At 35.4% G+C, this 13,912-nt stretch overlaps 1 protein-coding gene across 20 annotated transcripts in view; it reads right to left on the bottom strand.

Annotated features, from left to right (window-relative positions):
* The window catches only part of RIMS1 (regulating synaptic membrane exocytosis 1), a 460,984-nt gene that overhangs the window by 268,101 nt on the left and 178,971 nt on the right, over positions 1 to 13,912 (bottom strand). For all 20 annotated transcript variants that reach the window (XM_029943495.1, XM_029943497.1, XM_029943511.1 and 17 more), the window contains one exon: positions 156 to 369. In XM_029943495.1, coding sequence (XP_029799355.1) covers positions 156 to 369 — 214 coding nt within the window. The remainder of the gene's footprint in view (positions 1 to 155; positions 370 to 13,912) is intronic.

Raw genomic sequence — 13,912 nt, 5'->3', positions numbered from 1 at the left:
TATGAACCTTATGAGAAACAGAAAATGGGAAGGGGACATATTAGTGTATACATTTATGCCCGTGTCTAGTTCTAACACATGTATGTTTCCTGCTTGGGAGGTGTACTGCTTTTTACCAGCTTTCAGAGCAGCTCTCAGACTCGGGGAGCACTCACGTTGTTGGATCGCAGAGACACACGGCCCCCACAGCGGGCACAGAACTTGGTGCGGCAGTAGGAGCACAGATGGCCGCACCCATCAGCAAACTTTGTTTTGTGGCAGATCCCACAAGTCGGAGCATCATCTTTGTGCTCTCCCTGGTAACGCCGTGCTTCTTCCCCTATTTTCCTCACTTGTTCTTTATAGCTTTCAAATTGTTGATGCAGTCTCCTAGACAAAAGAGAAAATGGTAGCAAACTAAGTAAATGACAGAAGACAAAAACAAAAACAATTTTTTCCTAACAGATGTATAGTTATTTGAATGAAACCAAAGCATACAAAGTGATTTTTCCCATTAATCTTACCTTTCCACTAATCAAATTTTCCAGTAAAAGGCCAATGGTAAAAAATGTATTAGCATGTAATCCATCAGTCCTAGTTTTGCTTACTAGCAATGAAACGTATACAAATTGGACTCCATATAATCACGGTCTTGGTCCCAAAGTGGCATTCATGTATCCACTCCATGTTTCTGCTTCTTTTAGACAAATAGCTCTCAAGGTATTTGGATTGGGGAACACACTTTACAACTACATTCATGTGTGTATACAACTGAAGCAAGTTATACAAAATACCTAAGCTAACTACACATAATGCACTCTGATATATTCTATCTCATTCTAAGTTTAATACTGATTACAGTCTAAAAAAAGTTTGTCACAGGAAATTGATTCCATGGCCCACTATTTGAGCATGATATATACTTGGAAAAATACTGTTTTTAGTTATAAGGGCACTTGGGTGGCTCAGTTGGTTAAGAGTCCAAACCTTGGTTTTGGCTCAAGTCATGATCTCACAGTTTCTTGTGTTCGAGCTGCACATTGGGCTCTATGGTGATAGCACAGAGCCTGCATTGGGATTTGCTCTCTTCCTCTCTCTCTGGCCCTCCCCTGGTCACATGTCTCTGTCTCTCTCAAAAATAAACTAAAAATATTATACATTACAATGCTAAGCAATTTGTCTTCTGCAAAATATCTTCCTTTACCCCTATTCTTGGAGATTTTTTTGGATTTAATATCAAGTGCCTGATCTCATATAGTATATAAAATATCACCTTATCCACTATAATTGAGCTCACTAGTCCTTCCATGATATGTGAAAAGTTGTAAATCACACCTTGCAAATATTCAGATTTTTACATACCCCAATTTTGATCTCTCTCAGGTTATATGCATAAGTGCTGCTACTGCTCTTTATTTAATGGATGCAACCAAAGTCGTTAAGGCAAACCATTTCCCGTAAGTATGTTCACATTTAATATGGTTCAAGTCTCCTCCCGTCCTCTTCAGCCCTAATCCCTCAATCTTAAACTGCTACAAACAGAAACTATGTGCTGCTCTGTACAGAACACCATGACATCCAGTGAATCCCCAGTGAAAGGATGCCTTAGTCTCAGAAATGAGAACTGAGAGAGTTGTCCCAGGCCTAGCCAACAGTCATTACAACAATGGGGAAACTCCTAGGAGACTCATCCCTATACCTGAGTGAGTGCGCTGGATGTGAGTATTACCTAGGACACAGGGCACACACACATGTTATTGCTAATACAGGCAGTTAGCTTGATTCTCTACACCTAAGATCTCTGTGAGAACTGGTACTCCCAGGAAACAGAATCAAGTAAGTTATGTCTAGGATGTCTGGTATTTTTCTTTTAACACCAATGGCTCTTGAACAGAATTTTAACAATCACTTTAAAAATTGTAAAATACTTTTCTTGCTTTGCCAATTGACAGTTTTTCTGTTTAATAGCAAACATATTTGCACTAGGAAATAAAGTGTTTAGAATCTGGAGCCCTCCCCATTTTAAAGGCTAGCTAATTTCAGTTCATAGAAATAGTGATATTGTATTTAATGAAAGCCAAGAATATCTGAACAGCTTGAAGAATGACATTATTTGTAACACTGAATTTTTTGTAATTTAAGTACCATTAATCTAGCCTGAAGTTTTTAGAAAATAACCGTGGATATCTACTATTTCTAAAGTAACCTTACAAAATAGCACTGGAAATCTTAAGGCTTCTAGTAAAGAAAATAACTAGTGAGGAGTAGGAGCAAGGAAATATCTCTAATCAAAGAAACAGATACAACCTCCAAGCATAGAGGAAGTGCATGAGTAAGTATTTATTGTGAGAACCATCAAATCAAATTTATTTAAGTAAATATAAATACAAATGCTAGGCAAAGGAAAAAGCTTCCCTATAAACTTTGTAACATGATTTGGTATGGGTGTTGGCAAACTTTGCAGTAAAAGGCAGATTATAAATATGTTAGACTTTGTGTGCCATATAGTCTATTTCACAACCACACAACTCTATTGTAACATGAAAGTAGCATAGATAATATGTAAATAATAAGCATAATAAGTGTGGCTATGTTCCAATAAAACTTTATTACCAAAACAGATGGTAAGCCAGATTGGACCTGTGGGCCAGTCTATCATCTTCTGATTTAGTATATGCTTAATACTGACATATAGTGGTTTGAAGATCCATTGTTCTTTAAAAATTCAAACACTGGGACTCCTGGGTGGCTCAGTCAGTTAAAGTGTCTGACTCTTGGTTTTGGCTCAGATCATGATCTCATGGTTTCGTTGAGTTTGAGCCCTGTGTCGGGCTCTGTGCTGGCAGTGTGGAGCCTGCTAATGATTCTCTCTCTCCCTCTGTCTTTGCCTCTCCCCAGCTTGTGCTGTCTCTGTCTCTCTTAAAATAAAAAAAATAAGCTTTAAAAAAATCAAACATAAAAGACTTTTATCCATCCTATAGGACCCAATCAAAAGGGGCCTTTTTTATAATAAATATGTGTAGGGCTCTGACCAGTGAGATAAAAATTTACTCTGCTACAATCTCATTCATAGCATTTTATTTGGTCATTCATAGGGTATTTAGTTATTTTTATTTTAACCATATACTATTAGTATTTCTGTTCATGACACCTTTCTTCTACTTAACAGTAAATAGCATTAGAAATGCGCAGTTCAACAAGATAGTTAAGACATACTTCTTAGTAGTAGCCAATACACACTAACTGGAAAAGTCATTCACAAATACTGTTTTCTTAGTCCGTTTTGAGAAAAAACAATTCTAAACTGAAGACTATACATCCTGAAAAATCTTGTTGCCACAAAATGCTGACAATACTAGATACTTAAAAGAATAGCTTTTTAAAAAATGTTTATTTATTTTGAGAGAGATATTGAGCACAAGCAGGGGAAGGACAGAGAGAGAGGAGGGAGAGAAAATCCCAAGCAGGCTCCACACTGTCAGCACAAAAAGCTCAAAGAGGGTCTCTAACTCATGAACCACGAGATCATAACCTTAGCTGAAACCAAGAGTCAGACACTTAACCTACTGAGCCCCTCAGGTACCTCTAAAGGAATAACTTTAATTCCTGTTTGATTTGAGAAGAAAGTATGAAAATTCTCACAGGAGAAAATGAAATCGTAGCAGCACTTCAGAGATGAAGGGTAGTGCTGAAGCAGGGCACTGCCCCTGGGACATGTACTGAGGCTCTGTGACCAAGAACTTCAGCTTTAACTTTTACACAAGGGAACAAAATTAACATTGTCGTTAGGTAACTACCAAAAATAATTGAAATAGAGTGTATGATATCCAAACCAGTGGAAAAACATGGAATGAGGAAACAGCCAATCCACAGAAGACAAGAATTAAAACAAATAAATAAACACAGACAAAGCAGGGCCATTAGAAATTATGGCAAACAATGGTAGAAACAATCTAACAAATATCAGGAGTCACAATATGTGTAGTGGACTGCAGCATCATTAAAAGACAAAAATCAACATGTTAGATTTTAAAATTTTACCTAAATTAGGTGTAGAAGAGACATACTCAAACATGAAGGAAGTTTGAAATAAAAGAATGAAAATAACGTGTCCCAGTGAAAGATTAAGGACAACAATAATAAAATTAGCGTAATATTTATGGCAAAGAGCATTACTGAAGATTAAAAAAGTAATATATGATTTAAAATTTTTTCATTTCATTTAGTACAAGATAATTCTAAACCTAATTGCATATAATAACTTATGAAGTCAAAAAATAATAAAACTACTAAGATAGAGAAATACACCTTCACAGTAGGATACTTTTACAGATCTTTCTCTCTATAATTGACAGACCAGACAGACCAAAAATAAGTAATGACAGAGGATATTTGAAAAACCTAATTAAGAATTTTATATATGTATATGTATATATCTGTCTAGTAGAATAAGCTTTTTAAGTTTATTGAGTACAATACTTATTTACACATATTCACTTTCTTCAGTGGTAGAATACATATTTTTTCATGCAGAAATACATTTTTTTCATGCAAAAATAAATAAGCTCTGGGCCTCAAAAGTACTGAATGTGTTTTGTTTCTTGAATGTTAGGCACATACTGTCTCTTTTACTCTTTTTCTTTATATTTTACATATATGCCTTTGTATGTATAAAGTTTTTCATACAAAAAAAAGGAAAAAATTCAGTTCTATCTCATCAAATATCATTAAATAACAAATGAGTGCTATAAAGAATTGAAATACCAGAATATATATGACATTAAAATCTACCAAAGAATTGATCAATTATGCCTCCTAATTAAGGTAAAGAAGAAATGCATATTTTAACTGTACAGTAACTTTATGAAGTAAATTCCCATTTTATTGATGATAAAATTAATTTTTGTCTAGGACTTCATTTTCCTTTCTACCTGAACATATTATTGTAAATTCACATACTTCAGATCTTATACAAAGCCCATATATAGTATGACAGAAATATGGATTCAACTTGCAAATGAAACTGTGTCTGAATGCAGGAAAGCGTTAACTGTCAGGAAATGTCAGTTTTTGGTCATGACTAATTGAACATGAGTATGAACAAGTTAAAGCTATGCTGGTGAACCAGGTCACGAAACTCCCACAGACCTTTCACTCCTGCTCAATAATACTTTCATGCAGTTTCAACTCCTCTACAGTGTTTATTCCCACTCTTTTTTCTCAAATTAATTTCAAACTATTGTGTCATCCTAAAAGACTCAAAATACTATTTTGATTATTTATGAACCAAGTGTTGGTCCCCTAAGTGCTTGTGCAGCTTAGGCTGTGACAGGTGGCCAGACCATGACAGGTGTGCAGGCAGCAACATGTCCTTCTTCAGGAGGCCACAGCAAGAAGGTTGGTGAGATAAGGTTTCTCAATTGAGGTATGAGGGTGAGGTCTTTAGATTCCCATTTTCTCCATAAGACATCTTAGGAAGTAAGTTCTCTTCCAGTCTCTCTTCTAGTCTTTCTTTCAGTGGAAGAAAAGTCCAGCCCTCTGAGTAGTTCCTAAGGATGACAGCTGCCAGGGGACAATGTTCTCCAGGGGGCTGCACCGACGTGGACCGGGGCAGCTCTTTGGGAAGTGCTTCCCCTCACAGCTTATGAGGCCATTCACACAAGCATCACTCCAAACTCCACCAGGACGTGTGTCCTCTGGATGCTATCCTTAGGTGGTTTATATCCATCTGTACCTCCTCTCATCTATATTTCAGATTCCTTTCTGGTTTTGGCAATAGTCCATGTTTATACCACTCACTGGTTTGGACATTCTCACAGGGAGAGAATTAAGAGAAGAAAAATCATGGTGTTTCTCAGCTCAGAACTCTCCTATAGCTTCAAGTCTCTTTTTTCATGGGCTTCTTCCCCTCTTTACAGGTAGGACTCTCTTATTCCTCACTGAAAGAAATGTCCAACCAAAGTCTAGCAACCTCTCTAACTTATTTCCCACTGTATTAAAAGGAGAGAAAGAAGACAAGGAGGAAGCAAGGAAGAGAGGAAAGTACAGCATTTATTACTCCCACTTTCTCAAAATCTGCTTATTCTGCAACCTTCCTTAATGTTCTACTGAACTGCCTCTTAAAAATCAACTTTAATGTCTTTTTCTCAATTCGTATTCCCCTTACATTACCCTGATATCTCACTCTGTCAAGATGTTGTCCTCATAATAAATTTTGCCTTTGGAATCAAGATATTGGTAGTGAAACTATAAACAGCATATTTATCTTTTCTATCTGATGTTTTAATGCTTTAATCCATATCAAATATGTGATAGTATTCTATTATGAATAATAAATGGAAACACATATTTTATTATATATTATTATAAATGTCAGTAAATGCAGAATCGCAAATATAAAATCTTTGTTGTAAAATTTATTTATATATTTCAATTTTAAAATTAACAATATATTCTTATTGATTAGTAAGGTTGACAATATATATGATCACAAATCTCAGATTTAAATTATCTAGAGTGAAAATACTGGTATAATATATGCGATACTATAAAAAAACATTAATTCAGAAAACTTGGTTTTCTCCCAGGATGTGACTTTTTCCCATTGCTTCACTCTATAATAATCATTGTACTATTTTAACATCTGTGCACTCAACTCAAGAAACACCAAGATTCCAGTTGTAAACAGATTGTTTGAGTGATTAATGGCACCTATTTGAAGGATATAAAGATGAATGCCTAAAAAACTAAATATTCTTTAAAAACATCAATCTATAAATGCAAAATCATTTAAGCAGAAAATTAGTAATTACATTTTTACATATTAATAAATATTTGTTGATTACTTACTATAAATAAGGTACACGGGAAGATGCTAAATGCTAATGGCTAAATGGTAATGGAAGAATGCAGAATAATCTTTGTAATTGGCACAGCACTTCATTTATTTCTATTTTATATTTTTCCTTCCTCTATCCTCAAAGCGGTCAGAAGTCAGAAGACAACTCCACCTTTTTTCCTGGCTATCCTTTTCAAAGTCTAGGCTGGACTTTCCTAGAGTAGGAGGGGATCAGAGCTAGTGCTTTGAAATCTCAAGAGCCTAAGGGGCAGGTCCAGAAGGAAGGATGAAGGGAGAGGCAGGGACCTGGTGGCTTGTGCACACAAAGAATCTAACACAAAGAATTGCTTTGGGATGTGCAAACAAGGGTAAAAAGGCAAGGGCCTATGTGTCCCTTTCCAACCTTGGCACAGAACACATAAAACAGGGCACAATTAGGGCCCATGAAGTTAGTGACATGGAGATTAAAACCAGGAGAGTTCTGAGAATGTTAGATTGTTCAAGTGCCTCCAAAAGACCTAGGGGTGTCCAGGAGAGAGATCTGACAATGAATGAAATTAAACATCTCTCTAGCCTGGTACATCAGAGGCTTGCTTTAAAAGATTTTGACATCACACTCTATTGCCAAAAAATTCACATTAACCTCAGTTCTAAAGCACAGTTCTTGATTCCAAGGAAGGTAGTCTACTTAGGAAGTAAGTTATAGGTAAACACTAACAGTTTATGACAGCATATACCAAGTGGCAAGGTTTATAAGTGAATTGGTCTGTAGAGTAATAGTTCTGGGTAAAATAACAAGGGATATCTCTTTGACGTAGCTAGTCAAAATCATTTTTCTGGGTGATTTGGAACTTGGACTATTTCCTGAATATTGAAAGTACGGCCTTATTAATGTTAGTAGAAGTACTAAAGCAAAAAAAATAGGGAAGCATACTAAGATAATAATAACACAATTGTGAATGCTCTCAAACTTCTCAAAAATGTAAGCTGCAATCACATGATCTTTTAGAGTCCCTGTATATCAGCAAACACGCATCCCGTTTATATGTTCTAATGAATGATAGCCCAATAACTATATATACCAGAATGTGACGTGAAAACATGTGTGGTTAAAAAATGGTTTCTTGGCCCCAAAACACAGTTGTCCCCTATTAAAAACTTTTTTAAATATTTATTTTTGAGAGAGAGAGACAGACAGAGTGTGAGCAGGGGTGGGGCAGGGAGAGAGGGAAACACAGAATCTGAAGCAGGTTCCAGGCTCAAAGCTGTTAGCAAAGAGCCCGATGAGGGACTCAAACCCACAACTGAGAGATCTTGACCTGAGCCGAGGTCGGATGCTTAACTGACTGAGCCATCGGGGTGCCTCAGTAGTTCCCCGTTTAATAATACTGTCTCTCTGGTTCTACTCTAGAACAGAAGAGCAGTAAAATTCTACTGCATTCCAGTTATGACTAAGTTTTTGTAATGATGATTGGTCCCTTATATTAGAGATGAGTTGGGAATAACATCACAGTTTTTTAAGCAGAAAGATTAAGTTATGAAATTTGGTGCTACAAAACTGTTGGAAGGGGGACAGAAGTGGGTTCTTAGCCTGATCTCCAGGAATGACTCCTAAAACAAAAGCATAAACTAGCTACTCAGAGATCCTCAACCAGGAAGCTGCAGAATCAGAAAGCCACCGCCCAAATAGCTGGTGTTAGAATCCCACGACCTCAGCAGAGACATTCTGATCTGGATATAACACCATAGCCACTTCAAGCCTGCTAGAGAGACCAGAAAAATGAGTGTCCAACATGCTGGTGTGGCCTTCATTTAACTCCTTTTCAATTCAAGTCTCATACAAGTGCATCTGACTGGTGGAACGTAAATCACATCAAAAATTCTAGCTCCAAGAGAACCTGTGAAATTTAGTGTTTAGATTTCTGGATTCTTCATAAATTCCCTAGAAAGATTCTGGGATAGATGTTATTGACATCAGCCTTCGACATTATCTACACTCCTCTGATTTATGTCAAATGTCTTAATTCCTTCCTTCCACTGCACTTGAAGTGAGCAATATTAAGTCTAGGATTTCCTATGATATTCTCTCTTTCTCTCTCTTTCTTCATATACTAAACACACACTTAGTGAACACTATGGGGAGCATTTTGTCTCCACCAGCAAATTGCTTTTGATAAATGCAGTGCCCTAAGAAAGTGATATATACATATATGTAGCTGTCTGGTCTACTGTATCTAATAAAAAGGATGCAAAGACAGCAAATCAAAGTAAAACTCAGACTCAGATACAAACATATATACAAACAAACAGACCAAAAAACCTTTTTTTTTTTCTTTTTACGGACTAGTTGTATAGCACAAATCTATCACCTGTGGTGAAGACTCTCATTATTCCTCACTTGGAATATTTCATCAACTTTTTAAGTGGGCTCTGGCCAATGGATTTCCCCACTTTAGTTCATCATTTGTACAGTCTGAATGATTTTCCTAATAAAGTGAACCGATTATTTCAATCCACTGCTAAAGTAGAATCTCTAAGATATAGTCCAATTCCTCATCCTGGGGTGATTCTCCTTTTGCTCCCACTTATTTATCTAACAGCATCTCTCACAAACCCTTCTCATATACTGCATATCTACCATTGTATCAAACACAGTTCTTGATACAAGCCTCAGTTCAACAAACATTCCTTGAGCGCCAACTATACAGTCTCTAGGGTATACAAAGAAAATAACATACAACATAAGAGGATGCTGAATTTTACTTATTTTATTACTTCATTTAAGGCGTTTTGACAAATATCACAAAATGGTCCTTTTCCTTTGTATATAGGGATCATATCCTTGTATTAGAGATTGTTTTTTTTTCTTTTCAAAGCCTAACGTAAGTTGATCATGAACATAAAATTTGATCTGTTTTAACAAAATGTAACCCTTCTAGGCTCTATGCACAAAATTCAAGGTTTATGATTTGCTAATATTGTTCACTAAATCAAATAGTTTTTTGCTGCTTAGAGGAAAAATTAGTCTTGGTTAAAATGTGTTAATATATTTTTGTGTTTTTTCAGATGATATTTTATAAAAATTCTTATATTAAATATAAGTTGTTTGTAGGCATTTAACATACATAAAATATTCTTCAAAAGGGACTGATTGCAATTGCATATTTTTATAATACAGGTAAAATCGCTTTTACAGCAATTATTTTTTAGCTTTGAACTTCCTTTTGCAACTTGAACCCTAACCAATTATTATAAGACTATTTATCAATAGTTTGAATTTACTTAAGCTAAGTTTTCACTTAACACTGATCTGCAGAAATATTACATGCTATTTCTCTATATGGCCATGTTAGCTTTCATTGGAATTTCACCTTTGTTTTCTCCTTCAACCCTTGTGACTGCTTCCTAAAATTTAAGAAATGAAATTGTATAAGCTTGAATCTAAAGCCTCCTACTTCTTTGCTAGGATTTGGGGACCATCACTTTGGAATCATTTAAACTCCATTCTCAGAATGAGAAAAGATAAATATTCCAAAACCCAGTTTTAAAGGGAAATATTTAGGAAAATAAGAGACATAGGAGGAGGGATTTTGAAAATCACTATGTACAACTTTCTCATTTTATAAATGAGAAAACTTAGACCCATTACTTTAAGTTACTTACATAAGGTTGTAAAACTGACCTCTACTTCCCACTTTCCACTACACTTTCTTGTGTTAAGAATATTCATTTGAATATGGCTAGAGGAATGAAAAGTTACTGATTTGTGAAGGATGTTTCCTTGGTGTTCTAAAACTGCATCAAAATTATCTAAGGGACTTTGTTAAAATGCATGTGTTGGACTAACCTACAGAGCTTCTGATTTAGTAGATATGGGATAAATTCTAGGACCCTGACTTTTTAAAGGTCAACCGAGGTGACCCTGGTGCAGATTATCTGGGGATTATAATATAGTAGAGATCCCTATATTAAGGTTAAATTTGAAAATGAAGGGTTTTTTTTTTCCATATACCTTTTAGCACACTTGATAAAATTAAGTTTCATCACAATTAAATTTAAACTTTTAAGCATAAATGCAAAATTGGGGGAGGACAGCCTATATGAAAATATGCTGAAAAAATTTAAATATTGCTATATGATTTGATACCTACCATGTTAAAAATTTATGATTTTATGAATCACAGATATGTACATATTATTATTTGTAGGGTTTTAAAAAGTGTTCATTATAAGGGTCAGGGGAAGGAAAGGATAAATAAATGAGGCAGAGAGGACTTCTGTGGCGAGAAGACTACTCCGTATGGTACCATAATGTTGGAGACATGTCATTCTACATTTTTCCAAACCCGAGGAATACACTACACCAAGAGTGAACCCTGATGGAAACAATGGACTTTGGGAGATTATGATGTGTCGGTGCAGGTTCATCAATTGTAGCAAATGTACCACCGTTGGGGGATGTCGATGAAAGGAGAGGCTGTACAGGGCTGGGGGCAGAAGGTAACCAGGAAATCTCTGTACTTAAGAGGAAATCTTCCCCTTAATTTTGCTGTGAATCTAAAACTGCTCAAAAAATAAAGTCCACAAAAAGTTTGCTCTAAAAATGGCTATAATAATATATATTTCCTACATAGCTCAGTAATTCTGAAATTTTCCTCAGATATTATTGAATAATTCTTAAAATTACTACAGTTGAAAAAATTATTTTTCAGCTTGTCTAAAACCACCTTTAGTCTGTAATTTAAATGTCCAGCAGATGGCACTAAAGATTTTAATTTTCACACCGAGTTCTTATTTAAACTATTTTTCTTTAAAATAACTAATGTTTTAAATAAAATTGGTGGAATCAGCAGGGAGTGTAACTTATTAGAAAAAAATGTGGTTTAGGAGGTAGCTGAAAAAGAACAAAAAAATGTATAACGTGTTGCAATTTCTGCTCTTTTGTGGAGGACCCCCACATGCCCTTTAAAAATTATATATTAAAGGTTTTGTCGGATTTTTTTGTCTTCCATTTAGCACAGTTTAAAGATGTAGTTCATCCAATCAGCGTCCAACAGTGTTCTGAAAGCACTGAGATGACACTTAGGAAAAATAAGAGCATGGCTGATGATTAGCTATTAGTGTTTTATAGCCTGTTACTTCAGTCAAGCATTTATTTTTAATTCCGTTTTCAATTTACCATAGGAGGCCACTCCTGAGTAAGCATTAAAGACATCTCAGGACACGGAGGCCCACTAGCACACATTTAAATATTTGCTCCACTTCATCTCCCAAAAAAACACCTTCACTGTGCTCCTGAGTGCTGTGAGGCACTGCATGTGTAGAAGCTTTTTGTGTGTTAGGCTTCAAAATATTACTTCTAAATTATGGAGTAATTGCACTGCTTCCTAATAGTGTAGATCTATCAGAGGTCTAAAACTGAATATCTAGGGGCGCCTGGGTGGCTCAGTCAGTTAAGCGTCCGACTTAGGCTCAGGTCATGATCTCACCGTCTCTGGGTTCAGGCCCCACATCGGGCTCTGTGCTGACAGCTCAGAGCCTGCAGCCTGCTTCAGATTCTGTGTCTCCCTCTCTCTATTGCCCTCCCCCGCTCATGCTTTGTCCCTCTCTGTCTCAAAAATAAATACTAAAAAAATGTTTAAAAAATAAAAAATAAAACTGAATATCTGACACAAGAGGGAGTCATTTTGATACTTTGACAAGCAGGTTCTCTCATTCACAGCACAGTTCAAGAGAAAAAAGTTAAGTGAAAAAAAAGAGAAGCTATAAAGTAGCATATTTAATAGAAATGAAATTTTAGAAAGAAATGAAGTCAGTTTTTAAGAAAATAATCTAATAGGTATTGTTGACGCCATTGGCATCATAAATATATGTAGCTGATCAATATTAAATACATCTAATTACATGCCACATGAACTTTTCCAGAATGTGCCATTTGGTCATGTTAACTGACCTAATATATAGTGAGCAAATTCCCATGTGTTGGCAATTTTGAAGAAGGTGGTGTCTACACATATGATGAACCCAAAGTGTTAGGAACTCCATTCATGTGTCTACATGCACTGTAAACATTCTCTTTCTGTATTCTTGAGTACTTTCACCAGACTTGCTATGTTTTATTACTATAAGGAGGGGAAAAAATAAACCAACTTCACTTCATAATTGCTTTTAGGAATAGGTTAACATAAAAATTCAAGTGTATGATTATAAAGAAATTATCTGAATTCTATTCTGCAGTTTCCTATTTATAAATTGGTGATAATAATAGCAACTTTATAGGATTTGGGGAGGGTTAATTGAGAGATGATCAATGTGAAGTGCTTAGTACAGGGTCTAGCACATGGTAAAAGCCCAATAGATGTCAGCGATTATTATTACACATACACATAGATAATACATGAGAAAACAAAGTACATTGCTTTTAAGTTTCTGAGTACACTTAGCTGATAAATTTGGGAAGCAGCTATGACTGGCAGGATTTCCTGGCATATAGGTATTAGTATGAGTGACTTAGATCATCTATAAATTGACCAATGGCAAAGAGTGGAAAGGTCATCTTTATGAGATGAAAGTCAGGGAGAAAGGTGAGTCTGTTGGTATATTTTGTTTTGTGGAGAGTCTATGAGCTATAACCACTGAGGGAAGTACACATAATTTTGCCTAAAGTTTTTTCAGCCTTTTTAAATAATCATCGCTAATTTGTACAAAGGGAAAGAAAAAAAAGAAGATTCTAAAATCTGACACTTTACAAAGACAATTATCATTAGGCTATTTTGAACTGAATAATGTAGACTACCTAAATCATAAGTATTCCCAATGCTCTGAAATGGTTGATAAATGACTGATACATAGAAAGCTTCTAGCATATGAAAACGTTGGGTTCCCTTTTCTTTTAATATCTAATACATTTATGGACATTGAATGTATTCACATTAATGCATTAACCAAGTTTTGCTACTAGTTTGTTTGAATGATAAAATATAATCTGGGATGTGGTGGCTAATTTAGACAAAGAATCACTACCTTACGTTTGTAATACTTGATCAGAATAATTCCTTTAAAATGTGAACAGTTCCATGAAGCTCTGTAAGCTGC

Source organism: Suricata suricatta, chromosome 7 (genome assembly GCF_006229205.1).
Source record: "Suricata suricatta isolate VVHF042 chromosome 7, meerkat_22Aug2017_6uvM2_HiC, whole genome shotgun sequence".
In the NCBI taxonomy this organism is placed as follows: Eukaryota; Metazoa; Chordata; class Mammalia; order Carnivora; family Herpestidae; genus Suricata; species Suricata suricatta.
This window is presented reverse-complemented; position numbering and strand designations above follow the sequence as displayed.